The following is a 15,576-nucleotide window of genomic DNA, read 5'->3' as shown; positions in this document are numbered from 1 at the left end:
CCAACGCCCGTCGGAAAATAATTTTTTTTAAGAAGTTTGCGTTACCGACTATACCTATGTATATGTGACATATAAAAAAGTTCAAAAAAGTTCGGAGTATTACTTCAAACATACCATAATATGCAGGAAAAACGCCAGATAGTATACCCTTACAGTTTTTGTTAAATAAATTCAAATAAATAAAAAAGAATTTTTTTTTTAAAAATAGAGTACCTCCTTAACTCAAAAACTGTATAAAGTGGAGCTGCATCCCTCTTGCTGCAAGGTCATTAAATCTTAGAATCGTCAATGTTCCCCAAATCTGCTAGCAAAGTGGATCAACAATTTAAACTAAAAACCATTCTGCGTTATCTGGGGCACGGCACCTTCATCACGCGCGTTTATCTCAAGGAACAATAACTTCTACAAATTGCTTCCTCCAACAGCGAATAAAGCCATCAGTTTAATTATCTGCCGCTTCCCAACAAACTTTCGCGAGACCCCCCATAAATGATTCTAAACGCGCCCGAAAACCTCGTTCCTCTGCTTCATATTCGCAACACCGAACGGAAAGCGCTCATAGAAAGCCTGAGCCCCCAGGTCCGATCCAACTGATCATTTAAACCACGATCGATCCAAGCCCGAGTCTCGGGAAAGAAAGGAGCAGCGTCTTGGACGCGGCAGCAACGTCCTCGATGGTCGAATGCGGGCCATCAGCAGAAAAGAACACGAGTAGTCGACAAACCTTAGTTCTAGGCAACGAAGCGGCGTTTTTCGGCGGGAAGACGGGAGGGGGGACGTTTTGATACGTGTGTTTCGAGGGATCGGTTCTCCTGGACTTCCTGGGCGCCGGGACCGGCGGCGTCGACGCGTCCTGGTTCGACTGATTCGATTCATTCGACTGATTCGGCTCGCCCGGCTGCCCGGTCGTCAGCGACGGCGTGTCCGGCCGGACGATCGTCGCGATCGTGCTGGTGCTGCTGTTCTTATGCGGACACTTGTATATCGGTATAGCGTAAAGCTGATACTTCCTGTGGGCGTTCTCGTGTTTCCGGCAGAGCCTGAGCGAGTAGAACTGCGAGCGTTTGTGCTTCCTTCGGCGGGGCTTGAGGCTGTTGTACTTGGGCACAGGCGAGTTGTTCCTGGGCACGTTATAGTCGCTGTAGTGCGGCCCTAAGTGACTCCTCGTCGACTCGTAGCCGGAACTGGCGTCGCAGAGCGACGTGCTCCTGCTCAGCGGCCGCGAGGGAGACGGCGAGGTCGGTACGGAACGATGCAGCGTGCCATGCAAAGCCGAAACTCGAGCAAACATAGGGGAAACCAACTAAAACAAAAGACAACCGGCGGTATACTTATCTTCGAGCTGGATTCTTTTTACTTCCACCTGCGAATGGGCTAGCCTCGCCCTCGGGGGCCGCTTCCTCTGGCCCGCGAACCTTAAGGGCTCCGGAAAAATGTCCCTCGCTCTTTCGCCTTTTTAACGCTCTGCTTTTGTACGTAGGTTCTAGCCTCGGATTACACGGTTCTCTTTTTTTTCCCCCACTCTGGCGAGGTTAGCGGTTCTGGTCTGTTAGCTTACCGAAGCTACGCAGCGGGCAATCAATTTCTACGGTCGAAATCTTTCGGTGTCAGGTCATAGTATTCTATAGGGCTGGGGGTGGAAGATAGGCGGCTCTGTTAAGGAAACGGCCAAATGTTAATGATGTTCTGAGTTATGGGGAGAATTCAGTTGTTCGTAGCTGTTTGTGTCTTTGAATTAAAAGCAGATGTTTGGGTGTCTTGGTTCTGGTGACGGTGTACGTGGTGTTTGATGACACTTTTGTTTGTATCGTTATTATTTTTTATCACGTGTCGCCTTCTGGTTACTGTGTTTTATTAGAAGCTCGTCTCTGTTACAATTTCCTTCGCTTTCGAAGGAAAAAGTTCTATTTCCAGGTAGTTCGATGCTAAGAGACATTCGAATGCAGCTCGACTTTCATTCAACATCTTATTAAATATTTTTCCGTGTACAGGGTGAATTTCCAGCAGGCATCTCGATGAAATAATATACTAGCTCTAGTTATAAATAATCCCGCTCCCTTTCCATCAAGAATTGTATCTGACACTTCTTTTATCGCATTGAAACACTCATTGTCAGTGATTTCTAGACAAACCATAAGTTGCTAAATAAATCATAAAGATCGAAACGTCCAAACGTGGGGAATACTTCCCAGTACTTACCCCAATGATATCGCGCGAGCAGTACTCCACAAAAATCGCAAGTTATCGTCGATTAAACTATCGAGCCTGCCTATAAATCAAATTTAGCGCCGATGATGCACAGTAGGCGTTTGCTGAGCAAATTTGCAATATCCACGGGCTCGTGGATCATTTAAAAGTGCCGTCAGAATTATATGGCCCCCCGGGGTATCCGTTTCACCGGCTGTTCATATTTAACGAAAGCCAGAAAGGAAATACTGCCGCTGATAAATAAAGCACACGTGAAGTGGGTGCCGTTATTACTTTCCAGTGTTTCAAGAAGGTACTTCCACGTTCAATTTTAGATAACACAGGCACGATTGAAAGTTTCTACGTAGCGGGCACTCCAGCAGCTTACATTCTCACGGATCGAACTAAATCTCCGTAACTTTAAATGAATAGTTCACCCTCGACGTACGCGAGTATCGTGCGCCGGGATTTATGTTGGACAATTTAGGCGATATTTGCGCCGAACGGTCTCACACTTTCTCCCAAATCGTCAAATTATCGCCATCCTCTTTGAATAGAACGGAGCTATGAGGTTGAATCCACTGGTAGCTTTTTGGGGAGAATGCTTCGAACAGTTAAAAGTATCATAGCTTTTTCAGGCAATAAAATTAGGGGTACATTAATTTTAAATTATTTCCTGCACTGATCTTCAAATTTGTTCAAAGATACACAGTGTCATCGCCTGGAAATTACCTGAAACTTTAACATTCCCACAAAAAGTGCGCGAAGTTGAATATATAAATCCGAATAAATCCAATTGCAATTGAAGGTGACTCAAGAATTTTGGAAAACCTATAGGATCTACGAGAACCTGCTTTTCAGTGTCTACTCGACGCACCACGTAGAATATTAAACATTTTTCTCGACAGACTTGCCCATAGCACCCAGAGAAGAGGAAACCCAGCTACTAGCCTCCGTACACCTAAATCCCGGGAATCTATTGAATCATAACGAATTCATCTCTGAACGCAGAACAGAAGCCTCCGGCGTGCTTAATCAATGCCCCCTATTAAGCCAGAAAACACGCTCGCCCATGCATCACCGGTTATTGTCGCCCGAACATCAGCTGCGTGTCGCAAACCAAGCCAAACAGTGGCGTGACAAGCTCGAAACACTGGCTGCAGAATGAAACACGGTCATCGAGACGGCTATTGTCCCCTTTGCTCCATTTCGATCACACTGGGCGAGAAATCGCTGGCGAGGGAAAAAGAAACAAACAGGGAAACAACGAGCATATGTCGCTTTAACACTTTTGCACGACTTTGCGTCATCTGGGAAGCATCGAAGGTGACTGGCTGCGAGTCGAGCAAAATTTCTTCCAAGTGTTAATAACGCGATCTCTATCCAAATCCCCGTAAACTGCACGGCACGAAGGCTGTCGAGGCACGCACTTGTGCAGAGCGAAAGTTCTCCGCGTTGGAGATCGATTGACTCGGCCTGAGATCGATCAGGCGAAGCTCAAGGCGGGCTTGTCGCTGCACGCGGCCTCGTCGCGTTTATGACGCCACGGGCGGAAAATTAATTCGTTATCTAGCTGTAATTCTGACGAGGGGGCCCTGGACGCTGTATCGATCAATCGCCGCGGCGCGATCACGATTTATGACGCGACCGTTCCAATTGTTTCCCGCTCGCTCGGCCACCGATGTGACGGCTCGTGGTTCGCGCGAACTCGCCCGGAATATCCATTCATTAACCCTCCGCACGCACGTTCGGCGCCCCCGCTACGTCCAGGGATGGTTTTATCGATGCCGCAATTCGGTGCTCGGTTCACTTTCACGCTCCAAGGTGCACGCTGATTTTTGCTGCTCCCGTTCTTCGCGCCCTTTTCACAGGGCAGGGTAGCGATCCCTTTGACAGGGGAGCGCGGCGAGTCGCCCGGTATGATACAATCGCCACCCCAGGGGCGGTAAATTCTCTGTTTAATAAATTATTACCGACAGGTAGGGTGGAGTTTGTTCGTTCGCCTTGGAATGAATTTATGGACGGGAATTTCCAGCTGCATTGAAATTGCTGCTGGTGAAAACATTCCACTGGGAGCATCCCATTCTGCGATCCTGGAACCGCGTGTCGAACGTAGGTACCCTTTGAAATTTTGTGATCGAGGAATTTTCACCTGTTCGTGTTACGATTGCGCGCGGTGAATGTTGCTTGAATTTTTTTCATCTAACTAACTGGACAAATCGAATTAACTACTTTTCAATTCTATTTGCCAAAACGACCCCAGTCATGTGTAAATATTAAAAACGTCCACCACCGAATTCCAATACCACCGATGAAACTTTTACTGATTTCGTTGGCCGTTAAACTGTTTTCACTCGTAATCCTGTCACGTCCAATTATCCGCGTTAATCGCGAATTCATTGGCACGTACCGATTGGTAATCAGCGCGGACGGGGCTGTTGAACGACGTCCAGGTGCGAAATGTCCGCGATAGAAAGAGTGCGTCGGCTCGTTTCGCGGCCAAGTGTTAATTGTAAGATTTGTAATTATTGAGATAGATGATCGATCGCGGGGACGATCGTGTACGCGCGTGAAACGGCTTTGAGCGCACCTGACGCCGCGTTGCATCTTTGATCAGCCACGGGCAATTGTGTGTAATCACAGCAGCGTAACGCGAGATGCAAATTGGTCAACATTTATCGACCGGCTAATTATTTTGCGTCCGGAGGAAATTGATCTCTGACAGGGAGCTGTTTCGAGACCGCGAAGACGATAATAATAAGGGTCGGAGACGATAAGAGGCGCAGGGGGGTTTCGGAGTTCCAAAGGCTAATTAATCTTTGTTTTACTGTCAAGTATTTTTAAACGAAGTGCAATTAGTGCAGACGCAAGTATGCTTAACGAATCAGGTTTCGTTGGACGGTTAGACTACTAAGTAGTTGCAACTAGGGAGAAGTTAGTCAGCATATAGAAATTAAAGTACTAACTGAACTAATCCTGATATTGATATCTATCCAATTAATGTCACAATAATTTAAGTTCGTTATTATTTTTCCCTCTATGAGAGAAACAGATCTTCGATGTTCATCTTTTTTTGTACCTAAAATAGTTGGATGAACTGTTCCCTCGCATATCCCAAATTGAAGTCTGCTATTCATATCGTTTCACTAAAATATACACTGGATTTTGGCACAACCTCTGTTTAATCTGTGCCCTCTAGAGTACTTGAAGTCTTCTATTTCTAAAAAAAAATTGACAGAAAGGAAGAAAAGGGTGCATAGAATGAGAGCGCAGAGAAGAGAAAAAGAAGAGCTCTCGTTGTATACCTATTACATTGTTTACACAGCCCCCGTCCATCGAAAGGGCCCCTTTGTTCCCTCCTTTTTCGTGACTTTCCCGTCCCGCTTCGACATAATTCAACGTTAATGGATTTTCAGCCTAAGAGGAGGCCGAATAATACACAATTATTCATCGCGGCATTGTGTGACGCGAACCAGATCGCAATAAAACGGAGGATTGAAAAGCGAAAAGAAGCTGGATAAGAAGAAAGGGTGGAAGAGGGCACGCTGGGAGGGGGTTGCACTTAAGAAAAGAATTATTAGAGAAAAGGAAGAAAAGGCGTCCCGCGACGGACATTATATCAGGCTTATTTCAAATTAATTAGACGATCGACCAACGCTCCTCGGATTGCGTTAATTATTCCGTGGGACGATAAATACGCCGACGATTAATAAGATCGACAAGATTCTTACGGAGCCTTGCATTTTATCGTAAAATCGACGTTCTTAATCGAACTGGGTTACGTAAAACGGTTGCCCCCAGCGTTATCGTTTCGGTACAAGGGTTGGAAGTTCTACCTCTTGAATAGGTAGGAATTCGGGGTGTACCTATATTAGATCAGACGTTCCGGAGTATTCCATATTTAGGCAAATATTCTCAAGTATTTCATAGTAGAATCCCCCTTAAACAACCCTTCCTAAATACACAGAGGCTTCTAATATTCAACGGTGTCTTCCATAATCCATTTCCGCGAAACGCAATTTCTGTACCATGATTAAGCTAACATCTATTGACAAACGCAATTTCCATTCTTTCCGGCGTTACCAAATACACCCGTTTCGCACAGGTAATCCTCGAACGGTACATCGTAGCTACGCAGCGTCCACGGCAAGTCTAGACATTCGACGCACAAAGGGTGCGCGGATCAAAGACGAGACTGTAATTCCCGGGGGAGCGGCGATTATTCGTGATAAAATGGAACAGACAGCTAATTATCGCAACGCTTTATTCTTCAGCCTTTGAGTCCTCCCGGTGCCTTTTTTTCTCCCTCTCTCTCGTAATAAATACGTCGCGTCGAAAGCATCGAAAGCAATCGAACGTAGTGGAAAGTCGAGGGGGTGGACTGGCGGGGAAAGAACGACGGGGACGATTTACGAAAGCACAGGGATGATGCGTCACTCTGATTCCCCGTTTCCCATCGATGAAATGGGATACAGGTTCAATTTCGCCGTGCTCGATATTCTTCTCGATATTCAAATTAAAGTGGGAGCCCCCGCGCTCCGAATCCTCTTGTTCGACCTCGCCGAACGAATGTCTCGCGCGATGGCGGACTTATTCTTAGGGGATAAGCTGAATCCTGCGGTTAACACGTTGAATCTTTTGGATTTCCCTGGCGCGTATGAGATCGCTATAGTGTAAGAGGTTTATCTTAAGACGTTCTTTATAGCAGCCCAGTTTCATTGGCTTGTGACGTGGAAGATGGACGTTCTTCTTAAGTAAGGGCATTTGTCGCGAGAGACTATGGCGAGCTGGAGCTTCAGCTGTGAAAATAGGTTCAGTTACTAAGCCGGTGTGGTTGGTTTTAATTTAATAGACTGCACGGGGCGGAAATTGAGAAGGTACGAGTGAAAATTTCATTTAAACGAAGTTTATACTAATCCGTAGGAATTATATTTTATGGCTCCTCGTGGATGATACGTGCAAATGTGTCTTCTATTAATTCGAACAATGTCCATTCTCACATTTTACTCTGTCTGGGAATTTGTGACAACCCTGTTTCTCCTTTACTTGAATTTTTCTTGGTCGTCGATGTGGTATTTATTTCCGTGATTTCAAGCTGAATAATTCCAGGAACGATGAAAATTTACTTTCGACGTCCAACGTTGCTCAACTTGCGAAGAAGAATGGTAGGATTCTCGCCGAGAAGATACAGATTCGAATCGTCGAGGGAAAGCAGTTTTTCCCAAGCGAAGCCCAACAGAAATCACGTTACACTGGCCGGACAAAGTTCAACAGCACGGTAATGTTTATTATAGAACTTCGATATCGCATTAGAGTTCCAGTAATGTTGCAGAATTGCGGAGCAGTTTCGCCGCGAATAATTCTCCTCTGGGCACCGGCTGGAACTTCAAGCATTACGGAGTTCGACGTATTATTTCTACGATATTTTCGCGTTAGAATTGTTACCCGCCATCGCTAATTAATGCGCTAACTTCCTCGTCGAAAAGTGCGACTCGGACGGTCGAACATCTTCCTAAGGAAACATTCGGGAAGTACCCCAAGCTGTTTCAAATTGGAATTTGTTGCTCGCTCGCTTTTCCTCCTGCCTCTAACTAGCTTCGCAGGCTCCATTTCAAGGGAACCACAATTATAGATCCAGAAGATACTCCCGAAGCAGGGCATTTCCATCCTGCTCCACCTTGATCCCCAATTTCCGATCAGAAAAATTCCACGAAACTCTGTATGCGCGAGCAAAGGAGAGCGGAGTAATCAAAGAACGTAACAGTATTGGAAGTCCTGCCACGATTATATCGATTATTAAAGTGCATATCGAAGCAGTGTTCGTTTTCTTTTTTAACCTTTTAACCTTAATTACTCGAGGCCGCGAAAAGTAGAATTCCATCGATTTCTACGAAGTATACATACCTTGACACTATCCCAACATGCCAACGTCGCGCACACGTGACACCACGTCGAGGAAGCAAGCAGGGTCCGTTCCCCTTTGAAACTTCGATATCCTATAGCCCAGTGGACATTCAGAACCAACTTGACCTCTCAGTTACATATTTTCACTGCCCAATGAAAGATGCAGGTATGTACACCGAATCGAATCGGACTGCCGTAACAGCAGCGTCTCTCGAAATGCACGAGGCCAGTGAATTCACTAAACCGCTGCTGCCCTGACGAAGTGCACATGTTTAAAATATCCCGGACAAGTGACACTAGTGTCCTGCACGAGGTGGTCTTCAATAGTTAATACCTAAAGGACCAACTTCGCGAGACCTCGTCTAGGAGGGACATCGATCGAGGTTTCCGCGCGGTAAATAATAAAAGTCAGCTGAAATCTGACGTCACTGGCTAATGCATCGCCCCGCGCGGAACAGAAGAACGTCCTCCGCGCGGGAGGAGCCGTGCAGCTTTTTACGAGGGGCTGGTAAACGCTCGAGGATGGCCAGCGGGCATGGTTTATGGTGTCTGAGGGCGCGCGAGGCGAGGTTAATTCACCCTCTTATTTAACCGAGTGCCTCGCTCGTAATGACCGTATCGGAGGCGGGAAGGGCTCGCAGCCGAAGTAATTGAGTATGGACAGCAGCTGAAAGCGAAGAGGCAAGAGAGGAGTGGGACATTACCGGGGCCCCTTTGTCGGCCATCTTCGGCTCCAGGAGCTTTGACACCAGACGCGTCCTCGATTCCCACGGATCCATATTTCAACGGGAGGGCCACTCGACACGTCGCCGCCGATTAATATGTAAATTATCGATCGGGTGATTACGTGGCCCGTCCAAATGTTTATTTCACCGACCGCCAGAGTGAAACGCGAGGCATCCGTGACGCGAAAGCATTGCGTATCGAGTTGAAACAATATTCCCTCGCCATTGTTTGCTCCCTCCCATTCGCGATCCGTCCGTTCGTATAACAATATAACAGGTTGCTGCTGGGCAGACGGATGACGAATTGCGGTGCTCATTTTAGGGAATTGAATTTCAAGAGGGTTCTTAATTATTTCCCGAATTCCTCCATCTGTGCGCCTTGTTTTTTTGCCAATTTCAGATTGTTTTCGCGGAGGGATTCATTTCTCACAGTTGTATTATATTTACTGCTGGTAAATAAAATTCCAGTAGTTACTTTCGGTTTCTTTTTGCGCGAAGAATCTCCCTTTTTTGGTTATCCCGCCGTCGATATGTTTACGAAGGTTTTGTTAATCTAAATACTTTGCATTCGAAAGGATCTTGAAATAACTTACGAGTCTTAAACGATACGTGAAGGTAGAGGCAGATGTGGTTGACTCGTACTACTCAAGCGCGGGATAGGCACAGGGAAAGTAAAAACGGTCCCTATATGGTCAGACATGTGTTTCAACTCGTGTGTAGGGGAAAGTCTCCTCGTAATTTTTTATACGTGTGCTATCTAAAGAGTTGTTTCGAGCGAAAGTTATTCGAACGAAGAAGAACTTTAGATACCCGAGCAATTTAGTTATCTATCTTTTGAACCTCAAACAAGAAACTTATACCAATATCCTTAATACCTTGTCCTAATACATTACAAAACCCTTAATTGCAACAGACATGGTGAAACACTGTAGCTGGAGAATGTACATAAGGGTGTCTGCAAACTCTCGCAGTCTGAAGTTCCGAGCAGGGAACAGAGGGTTGAATTGTTTAATTGGGTATAAGACCCCGGCTGGTTTAGGACACCGAGTAGTTTCCGAAACGAGGCAGATCTGAAGAACACCGACTTCAGTGTCCAAAAATCTGATTAAAATGTACATACATTTGAATATACAAACACTGCCGACAGAGGGCTCGGTAGCAGAAGTTTGGGATTTGCAGAAAATGGTCGTTTGCAGGTCATTCTACGTGCTATCCGTTAAGTCAATTAAGCACCGTACACACCAAACACTAGATTTCTCATCCCTTATCGCAACCCTGCGTTATCCCAAGTAGACATAGAAAAATCTTGCAAATTACTTCCAAACATTTCATCGCTAATGTGCATAAATACATCGACAACCTAAATCATTTTTCTCCTCAAATTAGAGTCGGACTTTCTCCTAAGCCACGTGCAATCGGTAATCTTTAATCGCGCACACAGGCGCAAGGGAGTTAAAGCCAGGGTAAAAGGAGCGCAGGTTGAATATTAGCGTGGAACCTTCGCTCTCGATGCTCGAAGGCCCTCGTCTCGGAGTGCAATACAGCAACCCCTCTGGTTCGTTCCTTTCCTTCCACGCGCGGCACTCTGTGTTTCCGGCGTTCCCCACGTCCCCCTCGTAGGGGGGCAGGGGCAAGGCTCAGACTGCCGGCACTCGAGCACTCCAGCCTCTCATAATGCGATTATTTCACGGTGACTTTCCCGCGCCGCGTTTCGCGGCTGAGAGCCTCGAGTAGCCGCGTGCTCCTAATATTTTCGACCTCCTCCTTTTATCAAATTACCTTCATTCCTCCCTCGGGCTAGCCTCGCCACGGCTCTGCCCGCCGCGCCTCCCGTAAGCAAAAACATTTTTCTCATTATCAAGCCCCGAACGATTTCTCCGCCGGCCAACCTCCCCCTCGCAGCTTTGTCATCGCTACTGGATCCCATTCATTCCTCCCTTCTTTCTCCCCTCCCGCCACCCGCGGCTTGTTTAACTACACGGCTAGAGTGGGACGTTAATTAAGGGGCGACCGTTCGACTCCCAGCCTGCAGCCTTCCCGGCTCAGTCAAGGAGACGGGGTAGCTCGAGGAACGCTCAAGTTAACTACCGCGAAACGCTTTGCTTTCAATTAAATAATAATGGTTTAACGGTCGCCCACGCATTGTTCCGCGCAGTTGGCCGTTTCGAGCTGCTCCAGGGAAAACGGTGATCTCGCGGCCTACAATCTCTCTCTGTTTACGCGTTCAGCCTCCCTTGCCTCCTGCTTCCAAGGTGTACTATGCGCTTCGTACACCGAGGATTAAGAATTTTGCATTTAGCGAGCCCGGGGAATTGTTCCGATACTCCGGGGGGGATGGATTCGTTTGCAGCCAGCGGCATCGATGGGTTGGTGAAAAATCGGTTAACGGTAGCGATGAGTGCTGATATGAACTTTGGGGTAGTTAAATCTGTGGATAGGTTAAAACACAATAACCATGCGGTAAGTGATTATGCTAATTACGTCTTCCAGGTTCCTTACAGGAAAAGTCCTTCCTTTTAAAAATTCCTTCGTTACTTTTCAATCGAGCATCAAAACTGGCCGTTTCCTGAACACTCCGTTTTGCGAACCTCTTCGGTGTCGCGCGATCAAACTTTTAATCTACAGTACAGGATTTACCAACCCGTTTAAATATTCCACTGCTCCATTGCATTTCCTACAGCAGGACGAGTTGTCCCCGTTATCATTATTCACCGAGCCGTTCCCCTTTTATCTGCAATTCTCAGTTCGCGTCGAGTATCGACAGGGGCGCGGCGTAACGCTGGTATCGCGATGTTATTAAACAGCCACCCAGGTAACGCGCCCCCGCCGCCCCGCTTTCGGCGTGACTGGGGGAACGAAAAAAAAAAAAGAGAGAAAGAAGCCAGGCCTCGAAACGGAGGGGAAAAAAATATCCGTATCGCTAAATGGAATATATGAATGTGGAAACAGAGGCACGCAGACGCGACGGTCGCGGAAGGGAGTTAACAAAAAAACGGCGCCGTGCCCGTTTTATTTCATATTGCAACCGACGAACTGCATACCGCGGCTGGTTTTATTCGTCAGCAGGAAACGCTGTTACGTATTAAAATCCTGGGGGCGGGAGGCGAGCCGCCGAGGCTTTTCGGCAGCCGGGCGCCTTCTGAGTGACATTTCATGCCACGCTGTTGCCGATGGGCGCGCTTAAATGAAGAAGTTACGGCACAAAGAACTCATGCTCGAGTGGCAACACAACAAGAACAAGGCAGCAGAACGCCGTCGAGGGGCGTATCGATTCCCACTGACCTTGTTAGGCGGCGCTTGGATCCCGTGGAAGGGCAGGTTCTCGTAAAACGTCTTCGCCCCGGACTCGGGAAGGCCCTCCGACACGCTGTTCACGTGATTGTTATTCGCAGCTTGATTGGGATCTGTAAGTGCAAATGAAACGCATGACTTTGCATGATGATACCAGGGGACAGGTGAGCTCGGGGACACGCGACGGACGCGGGACACGCGACGGTGTACATTTCGGGGAGGGGTGGTTTCTAGCGGGCCGATCAAATGGAGGGAGCTAGACGATGGACGCCCAATTCACTCTCTTTGAAAGGTTTCGCTGCTTTTAAGCAATTTGAATGTCGCTGGGATGTCAAAGGCTTCGTAAGTGGATGGTCTTAAAAGTGTCGACGAGTCTTTTGTTTTGCGAGGGTGCATTTGTCCGCGCCGAGGGCACGCTTTGTTGTTATGTTGCGGATGTGTTGGTTGAGAAACAGAAGACTCGTCGAGACTTTTGAGAGCTGCAGTGATTTTTCAGAATTAATTGGGATTCGACGCGAATCGAAGACCATCGGTGGAGAGGATTGTTCAGGGGTTGTGCACAAGAGAGATAGAGATAGTTAAAGAGAATTTGTTTGTAAAGATCGAGGTGTAGTTGTGGATGCTATATAATCAGTGAATATCTATGTCTATATCTACTGTTGTAATTGCACGAATATGTGGGAGAGTAGATAGGCGTCTCAATTTCTTAGATTCTGGACGTCATGAAGTAGACGTGTTTTATATTCGGGATTATAAATCATCCTTCCATATTTTTAATACCTCTGGATTAACTGGAACCATTTACAGTGGCACGAATTAATTTGAATTGAAATATTTAACTGTGCCATTTTAAAGCTATTTTCAGTGTTCGACGTGACTCAATGGTGAAATTTTGGTACCAAATTTGGAGATTCTTTTGCTTTGTTTATTTAATATATACTTGGAGGCACGTGATTCTCTGAATATTATAATTGCAGTCACATCGTTTGGAGTTGGTCGATGCAATTCGATCTGCAAGATCTATTTTCTGCAATGTTATCACTGTACACGAAAAAAAGTTCGTGAAACAAGGAGGGTTACAAATTTTATCGTCGTTTTAACTGCGTTATTTTACCATCACTTTGAATATTGTTTGTGTTCGACGTGTCTTACTGCGGCGACAGCAGTATTTCAACGCCACCGCCGAGTTTTTACGCGGCCAAATCAATATTGGACGCGAAGAGCTCCCCTGCCATGCAAAGCGAAGTTTTAATTATGTAAACAACAATCATCTAGTAGCCGTATTATCGCAAATACGACGCGCATATTATGGGCACATGAATGTTTATACGCACAGGATTTATAACGAACCAACAATGAGATTTACCGCGCCTGATTCATGTTTAAATATTTCGCTATGCAATTCGATATCCTTCAATCAAAATTTCAAATCTGTTATTTACCTCAAAATACAGTCATATCAAATGCTAACAAGTCAAAAGCGTCATGCTGCCACGTGAAAAAAAAATCATGTAAATAATACTCTGTCGTGCTTAATAATCCTCTGTGCTTTCATACCAAATTATCGAAAGAACGCCTCTACTAACGAAATGAATCATTCGCTTCAAAGGGACGTGCAAATGGGCAGTTAATCCGAGACCAGGGGATCGTCGAATTTTGAAAATGGATTTTCTCGAAAATAATTTCATCGCGCACTGTCAGCTTGCACGAGGAACTATTTAATGAGAAATTTATTAGGACAGTAAATTGTTCGATTGCTGAAACTGGACTTAGATTTAAAGATATCATTATGATGTAGAGTCGAGGTGGGAGCTACACAGTAGATGATGCGATGAGTGTAAACTATACGAAGAAAAGGGTGTTTTCAGAGGGAGAAAGGAACGGGGGAACAAATCCGCAAGTAATTAGGGAGCACCTTGTTGTCGAAGGTATATAAAATTTAGGCTGTAGTGTAACAGATGTGCAGGATATACGAAGGGGGAGGGTGTGTGTACCATGTTGCCCTTCCTAATTTCTCTGCCAAAGTTGTTTCCATCATCCGATATCATAATACACGGTTGAGTGATAAAATTCTATTCAGGACACTCTGTAACTGCAAACACTTTTGATAATTGCGTACAGCCTAGTCGTCCTGTACGCGTAGACGTTCTGGCGTCGAGGAACTACCCCCTTTCTCGGTCCAATGGTTGGAAATAAACAGTGGAAAGTCTTGGGCGTAGGAAGGAAAGCTCCTTTTCGATTGTCGGGTAGAACTTGACACGCGAACCATGCACGTGTTTGCAAATTCTTTTTACGTACCTGCGCCTGGTTTCTTTCGCTTACGGGAGACGTTGCCTCGATTCAATTCGCACGATGATTCTGCATGCAATACCCGCTGCCGCGGCGCTATTCTTTTGTAAGTCACAGCTAAGGGAAACACAAAACACAAAAAGGAAGCGATGACACGAAACACATAAAGCCTTTACTCTTCATGCAACTGCCTGTTACGTGCGACGTATGGCGGGGATTTTTCATAGTTTTTGAGATCGATGGGTTAAAGTTCCACTGTGGATAACTGTATAAGTGGATTGAGAGCTCGAGACTCGAAATACTTGCGTCTCTTTTACAAATGTTGCAAATGTGAGATTCTTGTGGATTCATTGAAGTGAATAGAATGCAGGGTGATACAGAAATCAGTTCTATTGGAGGATTATATAGTTGAGTTAAAATTGATCGAATAGAGTAACCAAGTCAGTTGAATTATTAGAACAACAAATTGCAAATCATTCCGACAGAATTGCTTTGCAGAGTCTAGCAAGGTAAGCATAAGGAAACAGCCTCCGTGACAAATTTTTGTTGTTATTGTTTGCTAAACATTGCTCCTCATCTGAAACACCATTCTGCGAAGCTTCAGGTCTGGGTTACAACTTTTATACATCATAATTACATAATAGAGCATTATTCCTGATTTTTTGGTAGGTGTCATTCAAAGGGTTGTTTGCAAAAACCACCTCCAAACAATAAATTAATACTTTCTCGTCCGTAATATATCACCCTGCGTGCTTCTGGACATATGCTCCATAAACTTGTAAATTATTCAATACTAAAATGTAAACCGTGGACTGTGCAGGCGAATAAATCACGTTGCATATATTATCAGCATCGAATAAAAGTAATTGAAAAATGCCGGGCGAAGGGGAGTTAAAAATATAAACGGAGATCCGTGCAGAACGGAGCACTATGAAATAATGTTATGAAATAAAAAATATTAATTTCTTGCTGTTAAAATATTTATATAACGTTAAAACTCGAAATGTATAAGGATAGCGGAAAATGATAATTGGATGAATTAAATACGATTCTCTTTACGTCAACTTCGACTTAATTAAGGGACTGCAAAACGAAATGAAAATTTCTAATTTTTCAAAGAAAATACGTGCATTATTTTCGTAACATTGGCGTAGCAAGTACAGCGTCTATGTTCGATGCG

General features: G+C 45.5%; 1 protein-coding gene across 8 annotated transcripts in view; it reads right to left on the bottom strand.

Annotated features, from left to right (window-relative positions):
• The window catches only part of Nrm (neuromusculin), a 280,335-nt gene that overhangs the window by 5,466 nt on the left and 259,293 nt on the right, over positions 1–15,576 (bottom strand). For 5 of the 8 annotated variants that reach the window (XR_013085468.1, XR_013085469.1, XR_013085470.1 and 2 more), the window contains 2 exons: positions 12,099–12,220; positions 725–1,303 (listed from right to left, as the gene is read on the bottom strand). Coding sequence is in view for 5 of the 8 variants with exons in the window: in XM_076813982.1 (XP_076670097.1) it covers positions 725–1,303; positions 12,099–12,220 (701 nt within the window). In the remaining 3 variants the exon portion in view is untranslated. Of the gene's footprint in view, positions 1–724; positions 1,304–12,098; positions 12,221–14,405; positions 14,514–15,576 lie in introns of all 8 variants that reach the window. The other 3 variants (XM_076813985.1, XM_076813986.1, XM_076813987.1) reach the window with 2 other exon arrangements.

The sequence above is a fragment of the Andrena cerasifolii genome, chromosome 6 (assembly GCF_050908995.1).
Source record: "Andrena cerasifolii isolate SP2316 chromosome 6, iyAndCera1_principal, whole genome shotgun sequence".
Taxonomy (NCBI): domain Eukaryota; kingdom Metazoa; phylum Arthropoda; class Insecta; order Hymenoptera; family Andrenidae; genus Andrena; species Andrena cerasifolii.
Note: the sequence above shows the minus strand (reverse complement) of the source record. Positions and strands in the feature narration are given on the sequence as shown.